This window comes from Lampetra fluviatilis, chromosome 54 (genome assembly GCF_964198595.1).
Source record: "Lampetra fluviatilis chromosome 54, kcLamFluv1.1, whole genome shotgun sequence".
NCBI lineage: Eukaryota > Metazoa > Chordata > Hyperoartia > Petromyzontiformes > Petromyzontidae > Lampetra > Lampetra fluviatilis.
The window spans coordinates 5,230,957-5,248,800 of record NC_136328.1 but is presented as its reverse complement, the minus strand read 5'-3'; the positions used below and the strand labels follow the sequence as shown (position 1 = coordinate 5,248,800).

Genomic DNA, 17,844 nt, shown 5'->3' with positions numbered 1-17,844 from the left:
AATAAAACATAATAAAATAATTCTCACGACGTTTCGGCCACAACACAAGCAGCCGTCCTCAGGTGAAGAACAGGTCTGTCGGAAAGACAGCGTCTGAATGAACACCACCAGGCTTGGCAGCGTATATTTAAGCTGGGTTGGAGGGGGAAGAGCGCCTTGACAAAATAATTTGCATATCAAAAGGAATTTAGCATATTTATGGGAAATGCAGATATGGGATTAGTCACTACTTGTGGAATGCGTAGGTGGGCGGGGGTTTCAAAGTCATATTCTGCCCGTGCATTATGCAGGATTAACAGCATCAAAGGGAGGGAGTAGGGTTAGCATTAACAAAGGGAAGGAATGTTAATAGTATGGAGCTGCAGCAGCTAAACCACCAGGTAAAAAACTGAAATATAAACTACATCAGTATCATCATTTGTTTTCTCTTTCATTTGTACCTGACGATGATTGCTTGTGTTAGCAGTCGAAACTTCGCATGCTATTACTTAATTCATTTGTTCTTTCTACGTGACTTTACCGAAAGAACCAAAGAGTAATTCCTTCAATTCTAGATTTGAAGCTTTCGTGACTGCAAGGATTCATACTCTTAGGTTTTTTCGGTAAAGTCACGTAGGAAAAAAAATAAGAAGAAGAATAAAATAATAATAAATTAAAATAACCACATTTAAAAATTAAAATTACTTTTTTTTTTAATAATAAATTAAAACAACGAATTTTTTTTTTTACTTATTTTAGTTAATTTAGTTATTTTCATTTATTAGTATTTTATTTTATTATAATTTTTTACCCACGTGACTTGACCGAAAAAACCTCAGAGTAGTCACGAAAGCTTCAAATCAAGTCTGTCCACTGTTGTTGTGGATATCGCGCCCTCTAGCGGCTGCGGGGGGGGGGTCACGTGAGCACCGTCCACGTGTTGGAAATTGACCCAAGGCGGGGGGCGTCGTTGGACCGATCCCACTAAATTTAGTTAATGAACCAATCGAACGATTCACTCGTCAACGCAATCCGCTTAACGACTCGCGCGGCTGTCTTACGTACGAGCCAATCGACCGCTCAACCAAACCACTGGGTAATTAATTAATCAATGAAACTATTACGTTGTTTATCAATCGGCTCACTGGCAGATTAACTCGTTAACCGATTTCTGCGTTAATTAGCCGATCACAACACGGACCAAACCAATCTACTCGTGAACAAATCAGCTCACTGACCAATTATCTCTCTAAACCAATCGCTCAATTAATTCATTCAACCAATCGGCTCTCTCAACCAATCACGTGCGTGACCACCCCCTGCCCCCGGCAGACCAGCGGCGACCCCCCACTCTTCCCCCGGCCCCTGCCCCCGCTGCCCCCGCTGCCCCTCCCCTTCCCCGCGTGAATCGGGACCTCAGCATGCGCTGCGGGGACCCGGACCCCGCGAGGTCGCCGATCGTGGAGGTCACCCAGGAGGAGAAGGAGCAGACGCGGGTGTACACCCCGGGGTAGTGTGCGCGCCCACAATCCTTCCCCCACGAGATGACACCCTGAACGGTCCCGTCGCACACCAGTGGGCCCCCAGAGTCTCCCTGCGTGTACGGTGGGGGGTGGAGGGGGGGCGGAGATGGAGGAGATGGAGCGAAGATGAAAACGACTGTGAGATCGAGACGCACGCACAGTGACGTCCACCATCGACTCTGCCACGAAAATTCCTAGAATTCTTGGCATCATCGTCGTCGTCGTCACCATAATAATCCTGTGGACATCTGTCCCAAGGCAGAATCAGAATATTTTTTTACTGGAGGAATTCGATGCGCTATCCAGCTCTGTTTCACAGATGTCCAACCAAGTAAGGCACCCGTACTCTAATGCCAACAACGCAACCACCACCCCCTCCATCCCCCCCGTTGTTGTCGTCGCTGATGTTGTTGGAGGGGCGATTGCCTCCAACTTGTCCTTCACGAGCTCCCTCCGCAGAGGCCCGGTGGACTGAATTCTGGCTCCAAAAGGCACGGGGTTGTTCTCTGCCGGGGGAAGGATGCCACCGGACAACAGGAAATAGTTGTGGCTTTCCTCGAAATTGGAGAATAAGCTAATTAATGGGGGCATGGGAGGGTGGAGGCGAGATTTTTGGAAGCCGTGAGTCACATTCTCATTTATGGTGACGGTGACTAACGTCCCCCACCGCAGATGAACGTCGGCGGAGGGATGCGAGGAACTGGGGCTGGTGAGTCAGTCGCATTCGGTGGCCTCCTGATCCAGGTGCTGACTAAAGCCGCTTCTCGGGATGGAGTCGTCTAATTGGGCGACTTTAACGCCCGAGTGCGTCATGGCACAGTGCGCCTGGGAGCTGGAGTGACTGGATGGCATGGGCCGGATCAGCTCGACAATAACAACAACTGTAGGAGGAGACTTTTTTCTGTTCAGCACCATGTGCTGTTAATCGCCAACACCGCCGCTCCCGCATCGGCGCATCTGCACAGCATCATGGATGCACCGCAGACCCAAGCAAGAACATCTGCCGGAATACATAGCGACGGGATCGGCGGATGCGGCCTATGTGCCTGTGACACCAGGACTGCCCGTTGAAATGGTCTGCCCACTGACCATCACTTTGTCTCATCTGTAAGATGAGCCTGCAGCCGCTGCGGCGGCGGTGGGCGTCCGACTAAAGGACCCCGCGACGGCCCCGGCCTCCGGTGAGCCGTTGAAATTTGCGAGCGAGAATTCGATCATCGCTGGTAGCCGGGGAGGGGTTGGCGTCATCTCTCCATTCTCAGGACTGTGGCTCATGCAGCTGCTGTGGCCTCCCCAGAAAACACTCACGGGCTGTGAGAGGAGGCGTTCCAGCTGCTCACTCCCACCGTCTACAACGTCACGCGCCCGACAATGAGCAGACAGTATAGCAGAGACAAAGGCAAAGATCCCCCGTATAGCCTTTAACAGACTGCAGGGGCAAGTGCTGTTGGCGAGCACCTACGAAGGCCGGCACGGCACACGAATGGGGGTGGGTGGGCAGCACCACGGACGTGTCCCAAGTGGCGATGTTTAGTTCACACCGCGCTCTGTACTCATTTTAGGCTGAGTCGACCTAAGGGAGGCCCAGGGCCGGTTCATCTAATGGCCACTACTGGTGTCAGCAGCCGTGAGTGGGAATCAAACTCAGGTCGCCGGGTTCATGAGCACAGCGCGCTGACCGCTGTACCGCCGCTCCACACACACACAACAACAACAACCACCACCATTCGCCACTAAGTGGCGGTGATGTCACCACAACGCTTGTGCCAGGCCATGTGCACCTTGAGGCCACGTGAAGTGTCGAACTCCCGCTGGCAGGAGGTCGCGGGGCAGATCCAGGCGCCACGGGTCGACTGACTTGGATGACCGAGATGACTGGCTGATGCACCACCTGTGCCCCCTACTGTGCCAACTTGCTGTGCTTTAGCCACCCGGCGCTCCGCTCGTTGTTGTGAGCATCGCTCCTCTGCCCTCCATTGTTATTGGAGGGCGACTGCCTCCAACTGCCCAGTAGCGTCCTTCACGAGCCTCCTCCATAGAGGCCCATCTTGACACCGCTGGTACCAGTCATCGGCAAGTCCACTCAGCTCCACGTCCTCCTGTACCACATCACTCCATCTCTTCTCTAGCCCGTGCCGCGCCCGTTTAGCCCCCTCGATCCGGCCGAACAAAAGCTGTTTAGGCATGCGGTGGCTTGGCATGCGGGCTACATGACCAGCCAACGCAGCCTTGCCTGCCGGAGGAGCTCACCGATGGGACTTTGCCCAGATCTTTCAAGGATTTGTGAGCTCCTCACACAATCCAGCCTGGTTAAACCCACAACTGCCCCATCACCGATTGGGAGTTGTTGTGGTGGAGTGTCCGATGGTACAAAATACCCATGTAGGTGCTTAGTTTTGGTGGGGCTGATGGTAAGGCCCCACCTCTTAGTGGCACGCTCCAGTCTCAGCAGCAGTGTCTCCAACTCCTCTGAATGAGCAGCTATCACCACATCATCGGCATACATAACGTGGTTGACCAATAGGGAGCCATCCCTTTATCGCACCCGGGCATCGATCAGCCTCCCATTATATCTGTACCAAATGGAAATTCCCCCGGTACAGCTATTGAAGGGTTCACAAACTACGTGGTCGAAATATGTTAAATAATGTGGGAGCCAGAGGACATCCCTGACACACCCCAAGGTGTACAGGGAATGGCTCTGACTCCCGGCCACGTAGTTTTATCCGGGCCCCACCATCATGAAGGTCCTTAATGATCGTGAGCAGAGGGTCAGGGACTCCGAAAGCACGAAGAACAAACAAGAGCCCAGGCCTACTGATGGTATCATAGGCCTTGACCAGGTCAATAAAGCAGAGATGTAGGTCTTGTTGGAATTCCCTACACCTCTGCTGTAGCAGACGGACAGAAAATATGGCATCTGTGCAGGATCGCCCTTTCCTGAAACCGCATTGGGGCTCTGCAAGCCTCTCAGCGTGCCTAGCAAGACGATGTTGAATAATCCTTTCCAGGACCTTTCACGGCACACTGAGGAGTGAGATACCCCTGTAGTTGTTACAGTCTGTGCGGTCCCCCTTCTTAAATAGGGGGACCACCAGGGCATCCTTCCAATCCTGCGGAACCCGTCCAGTGGTCCAGACTGTTGTTATCATGTCATATAGGGCAGTGTGCACAAACGCCACCCTCCCTCAGCATTTCGCTTCGGGAGATCATCTCTGCCCGGGGCCTTTCCTGGTCTCAGACTCCCCCCCCCTCACCTTGCACGCATCTCTCCCGCCGTCCATGAACCCGGCACAGAACATGGAGTTGGTGAGCGCGGGGCCGTAACTCTTGCGGCAGCGGCTTTCGTCGATGACGGTCACGTTGAGGCACTCCGAGGACTTGGGGAAGACACCAGCTGGGGGGGGGGAGGGGCAGGGGGGGGGGGCACGGGAGGGGGGAGGAGAGAGGGGGGGGGGTTAGTCACGGCGTCTCTTCCAGGGGCGTTCCTGTGCGTGTCCACGTGTGTGTGTGTCTATATCCACCTGTGTGTGTGCCTATAAGTGGGGAGGAAGTAGTAGTGTAGCGGTGCGCATGCTATGCTACGAATCTGGCAACCCGAGTTCGATTCCGGCTCACGGCTAACAACAGATGACGATTATCTGAACTGGTCCAGGGCCTCCCCTAGGTCGACTCAGCCTCAAATGAGTACCTGGTGCGCTGTGTAAAACATCAGCACTGGGGGCGACAAAGGCGACCGGCCGTGGTGCTGGCCACCCACCCCCCTTCATGTGCCACAGTGCCGGCCTTCGTAGCTGCCGCTTGCTAACAGCACTTGCCCCAACAGTCTGTTAAAGGCTACACGGGGGATCTTGATCTTTGTGTGTACACCCGATGCTTCACGGCTGACTGCTGACGAGACACCGAGCGGCGAAGCCGGTCCCAGAGTTGCTGCTCGTGGTCGGACCAACGCCGCTCAAATGATGCGCGCCCAGAATGCCGTTGGGGCTGACGGGATGTGTGGACAAAAAAACCAATGTAACGTGAAAGATGCGGAGGAGGAGGCCTATCATCTGCTTCATTTGTATGCCCGTTAAAGAGGAGTCCACAGCCCGAAACGTCGCCCATTGTTTCTTCAAGGCGGGGTTCAAAGTCGGCCGAACTTACTCTCAGTCCGCCCCCACCCGGCGATAGAGCAGCGGTCCCCGGGGAGGGGGCCCGAGGCCGCCAGGGGGATGACGGAGACGGCGGGGCCCAGGCGGGGGGCGGGGGACACCTGCAGCAGGGCCAGGTCCCCCTCGAACGACTCGGCGTCGTAGGAGGGGTGCGCCACGTGGCGAGTCACCCGCGGGTCCCTGTAGCGCACGGGACGCAGGGTCCGCTCGCCCAGCAGAACGCGGGCCGTGTGGCGAGCGAGGTTCAGGCTGCGGCGGACGAGAGGGAGACGCGGGAGGCGGGGGAAGAGACACGGGGTGTGTGAGGATGAGCGTGTGCGATGATAGTGTTGGCGATGAGGATGGTGGTGATGGTGGTGCTGGTGATGATGATGATGTGGCGGTGATTGCGGTGGCGGTGGTGACCATTACCCCCCCCCCCCCCAGGTGATTTCACAGGACCTCCACGTCCCAGTTAAACGTGCCCAACGTTGACCCGCTGCCCCCCCCCCAGCGCCCCCCCACCCTCCCTCCGTGCCCCCCCTCGCCCCCCCCTCCCCGCCCCCCGCCCCCCCTCGCCCCCCAGGTGCTTGCTTGTGGCAGTCCATCGATATGAAGATCACTGCAGCTACATACTATTAACATTCCTTCCCTTTATTAATGTTACCCCTATCCCCTCCCTTGGATGCTGCTAATCCTGCATAATGCACGGGTGTAATATGACTTTAACCCCCCGCCAAACCTCCTACGCATTTCACAAGTAGTGATTAATCACATATCTGCATTTCCCATAAATATGCTAAATTCCTCTTGATATGCAAATTATTTTGTCAAGGCGCTCTTCCCCCCTCCATCCCAGCTTAAATATATGCTCCAAGCCTGGGGTGTGTCATTCAGACTCTGTCTCCCCGACAGACCTGGTCTTCACCTGAGGACGGCTGCTTGCGTTGTGGTCGAAACGTCGTGAGAATTATTTCATTATGTTTTATTTTTATAATTTTATTATTTCCCTTCTACGTGACTTTACCGAAAGAACCAAGAAGATGAAGATCACTGTTGCTCCCATTGTTTGCTGGCAAATTAATTTGCTAGCGACCGCCGCTGCTGTCAAGGATGCCACCGCAGACGGCCATGAGGCCCGATCCTGGAGCCGCATATCTTGCCGCGGCTGGGACATGTCTGGGCTGTCGATGCACCATCTCCTGCTGCTGGACGCGTTGTTCTTCAAGGTGTCTGACCCCCGCGTCGCACAAGGGGCACCACCCATAGTGGGTGGTCGGCTGCAGCTGCTGCTTCAAGATGACTGGGTTTCATGGGTTTCATGGGTTTGATGTTGCACACCTTTAGTGGCCCCTTCAGCTGACCCTCACACCTCGGTTTTTTGACCGCCCGGTCTTCTGCTGGTTGCCCGGAGTCGCCCATAGGAGCACCGGATGAGGTAGACAACTTCCAGGCATGCGAATTGCGTGGCCCAACCCAGCGCAGTTGCCTCTTTGCTAGGCTCGCTTCCACGCCGATGGTGTCAGTGCGGACCCTGAAGAGGGCGGCTCGGTCACGTGAGAAGCTGATGGAGGATGCCGTTCTTGGTCCCGTCCTCACAACGACGATCAAACACGTCTGTGCAGGACCCCAGCTAGAAGCTCCCCAGTCGCGTCCATGACCTGACCCCCGTCACCCTATCCTGCTGCCAGAGGGCTTCTATGTTGGCAGCAAGTAGCCTGCGGCGCGGATGGATTTGGTGTGGGGCGAAAGGGGCGCAAAGTTCCTTCCTCCACAAGCTTGGCCGCACTCACCGGGTTCCGGTGGGAAGAGAGAAAACTTGAGACGACCTTCAGGTGAATAGGGCTGCAGGGGGCTGCCAGAATCTGTCTAATGTGTGTCCCCGCACTCAGTCTGGGGACCTCCCCCCTCAACCTACCGCCATGAGTTCAAGTTCATTTATTAGTCTTAGTTCTTTTGGTAAAGTCACGTAGGTAAAAAATGAAATTAAAATTAATAAAAAATAAAACAATAAAATCACGACGTTTCGGAGGCAACACAAGCTTCCGTCTTCAGGTGAAACTGTCACAGCAAAAAATCTGTATCAAGTGATGTGACAGTTTCACCTGAAGATGGAAGCTTGTGTTGCCCCCGAAACGTCGTGATTTTATTGTTTCTATTTTTTATTAATTTTAATTTCATTTTTTACCTACGTGACTTCACCGAAAGAACTAAAAAGAGTATGAATCCTTGCAGTCACGAAAGCTTCAAATCTAGAATTCATTTATTAGGTATAGCCCTGCGAGCCATTCGGCTCTTGAATCGGGTGACCCCCCACCCCACCCCGCCTCCCCCCAGGTGAGCTCACCTGGCGAGGCAGTGCGCCGCCGTGAGGATCCAGTCCGGAGCGACGAGAGCTCCGCCACACACGTGCTCCCCGCGGTGGTTCACGATCGAGGCGAGCCACGGGTGAGCCAGCGGGGGGCAGTGCTCACCGCCGTACATCCTCAGCGCCACCTCCGGCTCGCCACCTGTGTCTCACCGCCACCATCCCAGACACCCGCGGTTAGCGCGGTTGGCTACGTACGGTGGGAAAGAAGTTCAAGGTGCGTCCGTACGTACATACACAAGACGACGGCGTTGCAAGATACCAGCAGCAATAACAACGTCGCCGCGGCGCTTGTGCCAGGCTAGGTACACTTATTTGAGGCCGTCACTTGAAGTTTCGAAGGCTCGCTGCTTGCAGGAGGAGGTCACGGGACAGACCCAGGTGCCAGAGGTTAACTGCTGTGCCAGGCTAGGTGCAGGAGGAGGTCACGGGACAGACCCAGGTGCCAGAGGTTAACTGCTGTGCCAGGCTAGGTGCAGGAGGAGGTCACGGGACAGACCCAGGTGCCAGAGGTTAACTGCTGTGCCAGGCTAGGTGCAGGAGGAGGTCACGGGACAGACCCAGGTGCCAGGGGTTAACTGCTGTGCCAGGCTAGGTGCAGGAGGAGGTCACGGGACAGACCCAGGTGCCAGAGGTTAACTGCTGTGCCAGGCTAGGTGCAGGAGGAGGTCACGGGACAGACCCAGGTGCCAGGGGTTAACTGCTGTGCCAGGCTAGGTGCAGGAGGAGGTCACGGGACAGACCCCTGAGCCATAGGTTGACTGAGTGAGATGACTAGCTGTACCCACTACTCTGTGCCAACTTGCTGTGTCTTAGCCGCTCTTCGCTCCGCTCGTTGTTGTGAGCGTCGCTCCTCTGCCCTCCGTTGTTGCTTGGGGGCAACTGCCTCCAATTGCCCAGCAGCGTCCTTCACGAGCCTCCTCCCTCTCCTCTCTCTCAATTCCACACGCGCTCACGCACTGCACTGTTTGTTTGTTGTTGTTGTTGACGAACGTTGTTTAAAGCGGTACAGCGGTTCGTATCAACCGCGTTACGAATTCGTCGCCTTAACCGAGTCGCCTAAACTAAGTTGCGCTTCTACGTCGCGTTAATGAGTCGGCTTTACCAAGTCGTGTTACCACACGGCGCTGCACGTGACCCCTGTAACGTGACCCCCGTAACGTGACCCCCGTAACGTGACCCCCGTATACGAGGAGTCGGGGTTGGGTGTCCCTCACCTGCGTTGGGATTGAGCAGCGCTGAGAGAGCGGCGAGAGAGACGAACAGCCAGACACCTGCGTGGGTCATGGGAGCACGGGGTGATGGAGACACGGGGTCACGTGAGGCACGGGGTCACGTGAGGCACGAGGTCAGATGAGACACGGGGTCAGATGAGACGGGGTCACATGAGGCACGGGGTCAGATGAGGCACGGGGTCAGATGAGACACGGGGTCACATGAGGCACGAGGTCAGATGAGGCACGGGGTCAAATGAAGCACGGGGTCAGATGAGACACGGGGTCACATGAGGCACGGGGTCACATGAGACACGGGGTCAGATGAGGCACGGGGTCAGATGAGACACGGGGTCAGATGAGACACGGGGTCAAATGAGACACGGGGTCACATGAGGCACGGGGTCAGATGAGGCACGGGGTCACATGAGGCACGGGGTCACATGAGGCACGGGGTCAGATGAGACACGGGGTCAAATGAGACACGGGGTCACATGAGGCACGGGGTCAGATGAGACACGGGGTCAGATGAGACACGGGGTCAAATGAGACACGGGGTCACATGAGGCACGGGGTCAGATGAGGCACGGGGTCACATGAGGCACGGGGTCACATGAGACACGGGGTCAGATGAGACACGGGGTCAAATGAGACACGGGGTCACATGAGGCACGGGGTCACATGAGGCACGGGGTCAGATGAGGCACGGGGTCACGGGGGACACGGGTTTCAGCAACGTGGACACGTGCGGTCAGGAACACGGGGGACAGACACAGGGGCAATGTGTGCCTGTGTGTCTGTGTGTCTGTGTGTCTGTGTGCCTGTGTGTCCGTGTCTGCGAGAAGCGGCGTGTGGTCGTGAGCGCGCTGCACTACGAACCCGCCCACCCCGAGTTCGATTCCCCGCTCACGTGCCACCAACAGCGGTGACGATTATCTGAACCGATCCTGGGGCCTCCCCCTAGGTCGACTCGGCCTCAAATGAGTACCTGGTGCGGTGTGCAAACATCGCCACTGGGGAGTCAAAGGCGGCCGGGCGTGGTGCTGGCCACACAAAATCCTCCGTTTCGGCCTTCATCGGTGCTATTCGCTCACAGCACTTGCCCCAGCAGTTTATTAACAGCGATACGGAGGAATCTTTGCCGTCCTTTGCGTAACTTAACCAAACGGCAATGGGGGCAGGACCCTCCTAAGAACGAATGCCGAGACTCCCCACCCGCCACCCTTACACAGAGACTCGGAGCCAATGCCACTGATGGATTGTAATCAAAACTTCCGTTCCAGTCTTTCCGTTTCCTCTTCCCCCACGAAGCTTGGGGGTGCAGAGGGGATAGGTTAAGAAGGGGGGGAGGTCACACACGGGAGGACACTCACCTGTTGTCGACATGGCGAGTTGCTGGAGGAGGCTCAGTCGATCTGTCCTCGCACTCGGTCGGTTCGGACTTTAAAGAGCCGAGAGGATGTGTGGGTGGGGACGCAGCGGAGGTGAGGGTGGGGGCTGAGTGGTGTGGGGGGGGGAGTCGGATGTGGGCTCGTTGCGAGTTTTGTTTTCAGTTCAGATTTGCGACTGCAGTGTGTGGGGGGGGGGGTGAGTATATGTCATCTACTGGGGATACAAAGGCGGCCGGGCGTGGTGCTGGCCACGCAACTCCCCCCCCCCCTTCCGTGCCGGCCTTCACAGGTGCTACTACTCGCTAACAGCACTTGCCCCAACAGTCTGTTAGAGGCTATGCGGGGGGGGGGGGGGGGTCTCTGTGAGTGAGTGGAATGTGAGTGTGAGTGAGTGGTGTTGGTGTGTGAGTGGGTGTGAGTGGTGTGCATTGTGGATTGTGGGTGTGAGTGTGAGTGGTTTGGAGTGTGAGTGGTTATGGAGGTGGGTGTGAGTGTGATTGGTTTGGAGTGTGGGTGGTTTGGAGTGTGAGTAGTTATGGAGGTGGGTGTGAGTGTGAGTGGTTTGGAGTGTGAGTGGTTTGGAGTGTGGGTTTGAGTGGTTTGGGTGTGAGTGGTTATGGAGTGTGAGTGGTTTGGAGTGTGGGTGTGAGTGGTTTGGGTGTGAGTGGTTTGGAGTGTGAGTGTGAGTGTTTTGGGTGTGAGTGTGAGTGGTTTGGAGTGTGGGTGTGAGTGGTTTGGAGTGTGGGTGTGAGTGGTTTGGGTGTGAGTGGTTTGGAGTGTGGGTGTGAGTGTGAGTGTTTTGGGTGTGAGTGTGAGTGGTTTGGAGTGTGGGTGTGAGTGGTTTGGGTGTGAGTGGTTTGGAGTGTGGGTGTGAGTGAGTGTTTTGGGTGTGAGTGGTTTGGAGTGTGGGTGTGAGTGGTTTGGGTGTGAGTGGTTATGGAGTGTGGGTGTGAGTGGTTATGGAGTGTGGGTGTGAGTGAGTGTTTTGGAGTGTGGGTGTGAGTGGTTTGGAGTGTGGGTGCGAGTGGTTTGGGTGTGAGTGTTTTGGAGTGTGGGTGTGAGTGGTTTGGGTGTGAGTGTTTTGGAGTGTGGGTGTGAGTGGTTTGGGTGTGAGTGGTTTGGAGTGTGGGTGTGAGTGTGAGTGTTTTGGGTGTGAGTGTGAGTGGTTTGGAGTGTGGGTGTGAGTGGTTTGGGTGTGAGTGGTTTGGAGTGTGGGTGTGAGTGAGTGTTTTGGGTGTGAGTGGTTTGGAGTGTGGGTGTGAGTGGTTTGGGTGTGAGTGGTTATGGAGTGTGGGTGTGAGTGAGTGTTTTGGAGTGTGGGTGTGAGTGGTTTGGAGTGTGGGTGCGAGTGGTTTGGGTGTGAGTGTTTTGGAGTGTGGGTGTGAGTGGTTTGGGTGTGAGTGTTTTGGAGTGTGGGTGTGAGTGGTTTGGGTGTGAGTGTTTTGGAGTGTGGGTGTGAGTGGTTTTGGAGTGTGGGTGTGAGTGTGGATATGAGTGTTTTGGAGTGTGGGTGTGAGTGGTGTGGTGTGAGTGGTTTGGGTGTGAGTGGTTTTGGAGTGTGGGTGTGAGTGTGAGTGGTTTGGGTGTGTGAGAGTGAGTGGTTATAGAGTGTTGGTGTCAGTGTGGGTGTGAGTGGTTTGGAGTGTTGGTGTGAGTGTGGGTGTTTGTGAGTGTGGGGAGCGGTAGTGTAGTGGGGGAGCGGTGGTGTAGCGGTTAGCGCGCTGCGCTACGAACCCTGGCCACCCGAGTTCGATTCCCGCTCGTGGCCACCAGCAGTGACGATTATCTGAACCGGTCACGGGCCTCCCGGAGGTCGACTCAGCCTCAATGAATGCGGCGTGTAAACATCGCCACTGGGGGAGACAAAGGCGGCCGGGCGTTGTTCTGGCCACCCACCCGCCTCGTGTACTGTGCCGGGCATCACAGGGGCTACTCGCTAACAGCACTTGTCCCAGCAGTCTGTAGCAGGCTTTACGGGGGATCTTTGTCTTTGTGTGTGATGGTGCGTGACTGCGAATCAGATGTGGTCATCGATTTTCAACCCTTCCCCCCCCAATTCCCCCCCATTCCCCCGCTTCCCCCTCCCCCCCATTCCCCCCCCATCCCCTCCCCCGTCTCCCCCCCCCATCCCCTCCCCCCCCTCCCCCCCCATTCCCCCCCATTCCCCCTCCTCCCCCCCCTCCCCGCTTCCCCCCCTCCCCCCATCCCCCCTCCCCCCCATCCCCCCGCTCCCCCTCCCCTCCCCGAGTTTCTCACGAAAGAATCTCCACTCTAGAGACCCAGAAGCGACAGAGATCCGCAGCAACGGATCGTGTTTTAAACTTTGTATTAGTCACTTTTATTATCACACCCCTTTATTTTTACGATGCACTTTTTATTATTGCACACTTTTATTATTACACACTTATACTACCACACTTTTATGAACCTGCCCCTGGTGTCCGTTTATATTCTTTCAGACCTTTGACGCTTAATATCTTCGGATCGACAAATCCTAACGATCTGACATTGTTTTTCTACCACAGGACTCGCTGCTTCGCGTGACAATTAAAGGTAAAAAAAAATGTAAAACCCATTATTTGTGTAATCGATACCCTGATATTCCGCACCTCCAGCCCCCCCCTATTTTAAATCACGAATGGGTCGCGTCCAACTACGAGGCGAACCGTGTGGTCCAATCACAGCGCCTGTTGCTGGCTATTCTTCTGACCAATGAGAGGCGCGCTTTTTATCGCCCGGCGTCATGGCGCCGGAGCTGACACTGTACTGCCCTCTTCTTTGGCGGCTGCAATGGCCACGGTCACAGTGTCAATGGTGACTCCTGTTGTGAAAATAATTACATCCTGGAAACACCAGCCCACAGGGGATTATTGTGTCCGTCCGTCCGTCGTGTATCCAAAAATGGGAGGGTGGGCTGGGTGGAGAGGGGAGGGTGGGGAGGGGCTGGGTGGGGAGGGGTGGGGGCCTGGGTGGGGGAGGGGAGGGAGGGGCTGGGTGGGGAGGGTGGAGCTGGGGTGGGAGGGATGGGGAGGGTGGAGCTGGGTGGGAGGGATGGGGAGGGTGGGGCTGGGTGGGGAGGGGTGGGGGCTGGGTGGGAGGGATGGGGAGGGTGGTGGGCTGGGTGGGAGGGTGTGGGGCTGGGTGGGGAGGGAGGGGCTGGGTTGGGGATGGTGGGGGCTGGGTGGGAGGGATGGGGAGGGTGGGGCTGGGGGTGGGGAGGGGTGGGGCTGGGTGGGGGAGGGAGGGGCTGGGTGGGGATGGGTGGGAGGGGTGGGGAGGGAGGGGGCTGGGTGGGAGGGGTGTGGGAGGGTGGGGCTGGGTGGGGAGGGGCTGGTCACCCCGTGGTGCCCTTATAAAACTCAACGTTTAACCTACTCACGGCCGGCTTGTGCCCGCCCTCACAGTCGGGCATATTTGCGGAATACACCACGCCGCCGTTGACCCTGGCCATTGACCGAGCAACCCAACGTTCCTACCAGATCCCTCCGCAGGACAATGTGTTACTTGTGTAGGGGTGTCATGGAAGGATTCCCCACCAATAGGAGGGTTAGTGGAAGGGGTAATAGAGGAGATATGAGGGGAGAACGGAGGGGAAGAAGGGGCTTTTGGCGGGAACGAGATTGGGACGGCTGGGGACAGGTGTTGATGGGAGAAAAGGATTAAAAGACGAACCCCCTGCAACGTTGTGTCGGCTCTGCTTTACACTCGTAATGAATAGCATCATTTGCTTTGTGACCGCTCCATTCCGACGCGCTGAGGTCAACGCGGTTATGCTGAAGTCGAGCGAGCAGGTAAGAGCCGTGTTCATTGATTTTGAATGAAATGTCCGCATGTTTCGCTATCTAATTGGCAAGAGATTCTAATTATGATTGTTGGTGTAAATATTTAAATGAAAGTGCTAACTCTGCGCACGTTTCATACGCTTGCCGCGCATATATACACTGTTGTGCATATGCACGCATTGTTATAGCATTGCAAGTCCATAATGTATCTTGCCATACACTACAGTACCTAGTGATCGCAAATACGACAACCCGCTATACATCAGGCCTTGTTCTCGATGTCATTTCACTCCATCGTCAAATATCGAGCAGCCGGAAAGGCTGCAACCAGAAACTCATTTGTGGCAGGAGTTCTCATTTTGTGAGTTAATGCAGAACAGGCGCCAACTAGGAAACACCACGTTTATCTAATTGCTGAATGACTTTATAATTGGCCTTATCAAAAGTGAGAACATCAACCTTTTGGAAAAAATGGAGGACAACAACAGCTTGTGAGACTTTACCGTTGAAAAGGCTCCGTGTGAATCCATCCAACGGCCAACCAAGTAGATGATTAGAACAACAAAGTCCTTCGGCATTATCGCAATCGAAATATCCAAATGTCTGTGATCAAAGCCTAGGATCGTTATTGTTGACTCATCACGAAGCACTGAAAATGTTGACCTTGAAAGATTGATTCCATCGGACGCCAACGAAACCGCAGGCCTTCCAAAACAGCTGACCTTGTTTCCAGGTGCAAAACTGATACTTCGTTACAATGTCAATGTTGGAAAAGGACTAGTCAATTGAGAAATGGGACAAATAGCTGACATCATCTGGTCTATGTTCCGTCGAGCTCATGTGTATGCAGAGGGACATTCCATCGGGAACGAAAGATTTCGGAGAGATTGGAGTTCACCGGATTGAACCGGTTCCTTGCCAAAACACATTCCTGCGGAGGGAACTGGTAGGAACGTTGGGTTGCTCGGTCAATGGCCAGGGTCAACGGCGGCGTGGTGTATTCCGCAAATATGTCCGACTGTGAGGGCGGGCACAAGCCGGTGTGAGTAGGTTAAACGTTGAGTTTTATAAGGGCACCACGGGGTGACCAGCCCCTCCCCAACCAGCCCCTCCTAACCCTTCCCTCCCCACCCAGCCCCACCCTCCCCACCCAGCTCCTCCCTGCACGACGGACACAATAATTCCCTGTGGGCTGGTGTAACCAGGAGGTTCCTATCAGTATATTCATTTGGAAGTGCAGATCGGCATCGTGCTCGCTGAAGGTGAATGCCTTCAGGGAAGTCGTGAACTGTATACGCAACTGCGCACAATTCTGAGTAACTTATAACCTTTTTGCCGTTACTTATTGCCAATTATGGACTCAGACTATTGTCCTATCATCTCATAGAGTCTCTGGCACGTAATAATATGCTACACAGTGGCAGTGGGTGTCGCAAAATGCCGACTTATTACTAATAAACCCCAATGATCCGATCGAAATTAGGGATTTCGATTGGATAATTGGGGGGGCACGTGCCACCCCACCCCCCATTGAGCAGAGTGCGATCACGAGTTGGATTGAAACTGGAATCATTGGAATGCACCAAGCTTACAGGAAGCAATCTATGCAGTAAAAAGGCACTAGATGAGATCAATCGACTAAGATCATTTTCAAACTATCGTGAAGGATAGTAACCCCTTAAAAATTAGTTGAAACCGTTTTCATACTATTACTCTATCTGAATCACGAAATCTCACATTCACAGAAGAGTCATATATACATTTTTTTTTATAACAACGCATATTTATTTAATAGCATAGTAAAAGCATTGAAAGCAAATATTAAAACAAAAGTATACAATAAATTAGGTTCCAAAAAGTTTTTCAATGCACACACTTTCATATGCACTAAAAAGTACATTCTTTTGAACCCAAAAAGAATCAAATTTTACGTGCTGAATAAAAGTGTGTGGTTTCATTTCGATATATGGAATTTGCTTTATGCAATTCACAAATACTCACAGAAATAATAATGTAATAAAAAATATTCCCCATATAACCTTTTAACAGACTGATGGGACAAGTGCTGTTAGCGAGTAGCTCCTATGACGGCCTGTATGGCACATCGGGGGGTGGGTGACCAGCACCACGCCCGGCCGCCTTTGTCTCCCCAGTGGCGATGTTTACACACCGCACCAGGTACTCATTTGAAGCCGAGTCGACCTAGGGGAGGCACTACCGCTCCCCACAACACCATCACCACCTTCGCCATGACCACCACATCATCATCATAACGTGAATGATTAAATACTTTATTTTTCGTACAAAGTTAAATAGCAAAACACGAAACGTTCAAACCATTGTACAGCAATCGGGAATGTTCATTGTTCAATAAGCACAGCCGCTGTTGAACATTCTAAACGTCTAAAAGTACGTTGTTTAAACGCAAAACACAGAAGCAGAATTCGAGTTTCGAACCGTCTTAACGCCTCGCTGATTTTCTCCAAACGCGGCAGTTAAATGGATACACCCGCTTCTAAATACCTCTCTAAAAAACAGGTCCCTGTGGGGTGGGCTGGTAGGAACGAACAAATACGATACGAAGGGAGAGTTTGAGGCCTAGTTCTAGGCTATAGGCATAGCTGTAGGCTTTAGGCCGCTGTGAGTTAATTTTTAATTTAAATGTTTTAATTAAAAGCTATCTCAGGGAATTATAAGGGGATGTTACACTTGTTTAGCCAGGAAAGTGTCACTGAGTCTAAAGGTTTTTGTAGGGTCCTGCCAAGTGTTTGCAGTAGGGGGCAATGTTGCTACACGGACGGACGGACGATATAATCTATTGTAGGCTGGTTCACTTCGTTCCTACCAGTATAAAAAAAATTGTATCGTCTATTTTGTAGAGAAGAACAGCCCAATGCACTCTGCACAACACGCCGGTTGTGGTGTACACTGCAGCTATAACATATATATGTACATGTTATATATATCGTTTATTGTTAAATTTAAATCACAGTTCCTATGATTACTGTTGTTACATTGTTTTCATAGTGTTATTTTGGTGATTTCGAAAACGTGTGGGTAATCCAAATTGTATTATGATTGTTATTGTTTGACTTGCATCACACTGGGATTTTTGCACACAGCGGTTTTTTTTTCTGGAAGATTTGCTGGTTTATCCCAGGATGTTTCTGTTGCGCGTCGTCGCTTTAAGATGTTCTCCGTTCATATTTTGTTTGTTGCGGTTGCACCCGACTTAAGAGCCGCATGGCTCACAGGGCTATATCAATGAAATGAAACTTGAAACTTGTGCATCGTGTACCTGTTCAGTACTGTTGTGGATATAGCGCCCTCTAGTGGCTACAGGGGGGTGGGGGGGGGGGTCAGGTGTGACCACCCTCGCACGTGTTATGACCCAAGACGGTGTCGTTGGACCTATTTACTAAACTAGTTTACGAACTCATCAACCAATTCACTC

General features: G+C 53.5%; 1 protein-coding gene across 1 annotated transcript; it reads right to left on the bottom strand.

Moving 5' to 3' along the window:
• Positions 1–692: 692 nt before the first annotated feature.
• Positions 693–10,635, bottom strand: LOC144949490 (trypsin-like). Its single transcript, XM_078879413.1, has 6 exons — positions 10,591–10,635; positions 9,221–9,277; positions 7,983–8,145; positions 5,649–5,905; positions 4,760–4,899; positions 693–1,573 (listed from the first exon to the last, which is right to left on the bottom strand). The coding sequence occupies exons 1-6, from the start codon at positions 10,601–10,603 to the stop codon at positions 1,280–1,282; spliced, it is 924 nt and encodes a 307-aa protein (XP_078735539.1). The 5' UTR covers positions 10,604–10,635; the 3' UTR covers positions 693–1,279.
• Between the last annotated feature and the right edge of the window lie 7,209 nt (positions 10,636–17,844).

Bases quoted from the DNA above. Each gene is read 5' to 3' on its own strand.
- LOC144949490 (XM_078879413.1), bottom strand. The intron at 8,146-9,220 runs GTGAGGGACACC...GGTGAGACACAG, and splicing joins GCTGCTCAATCCCAACGCAG to GTGGCGAGCCGGAGGTGGCG. The intron at 4,900-5,648 runs GTAAGTTCGGCC...CCCCCCCCCCAG, and splicing joins CGGGTGGGGGCGGACTGAGA to CTGGTGTCTTCCCCAAGTCC.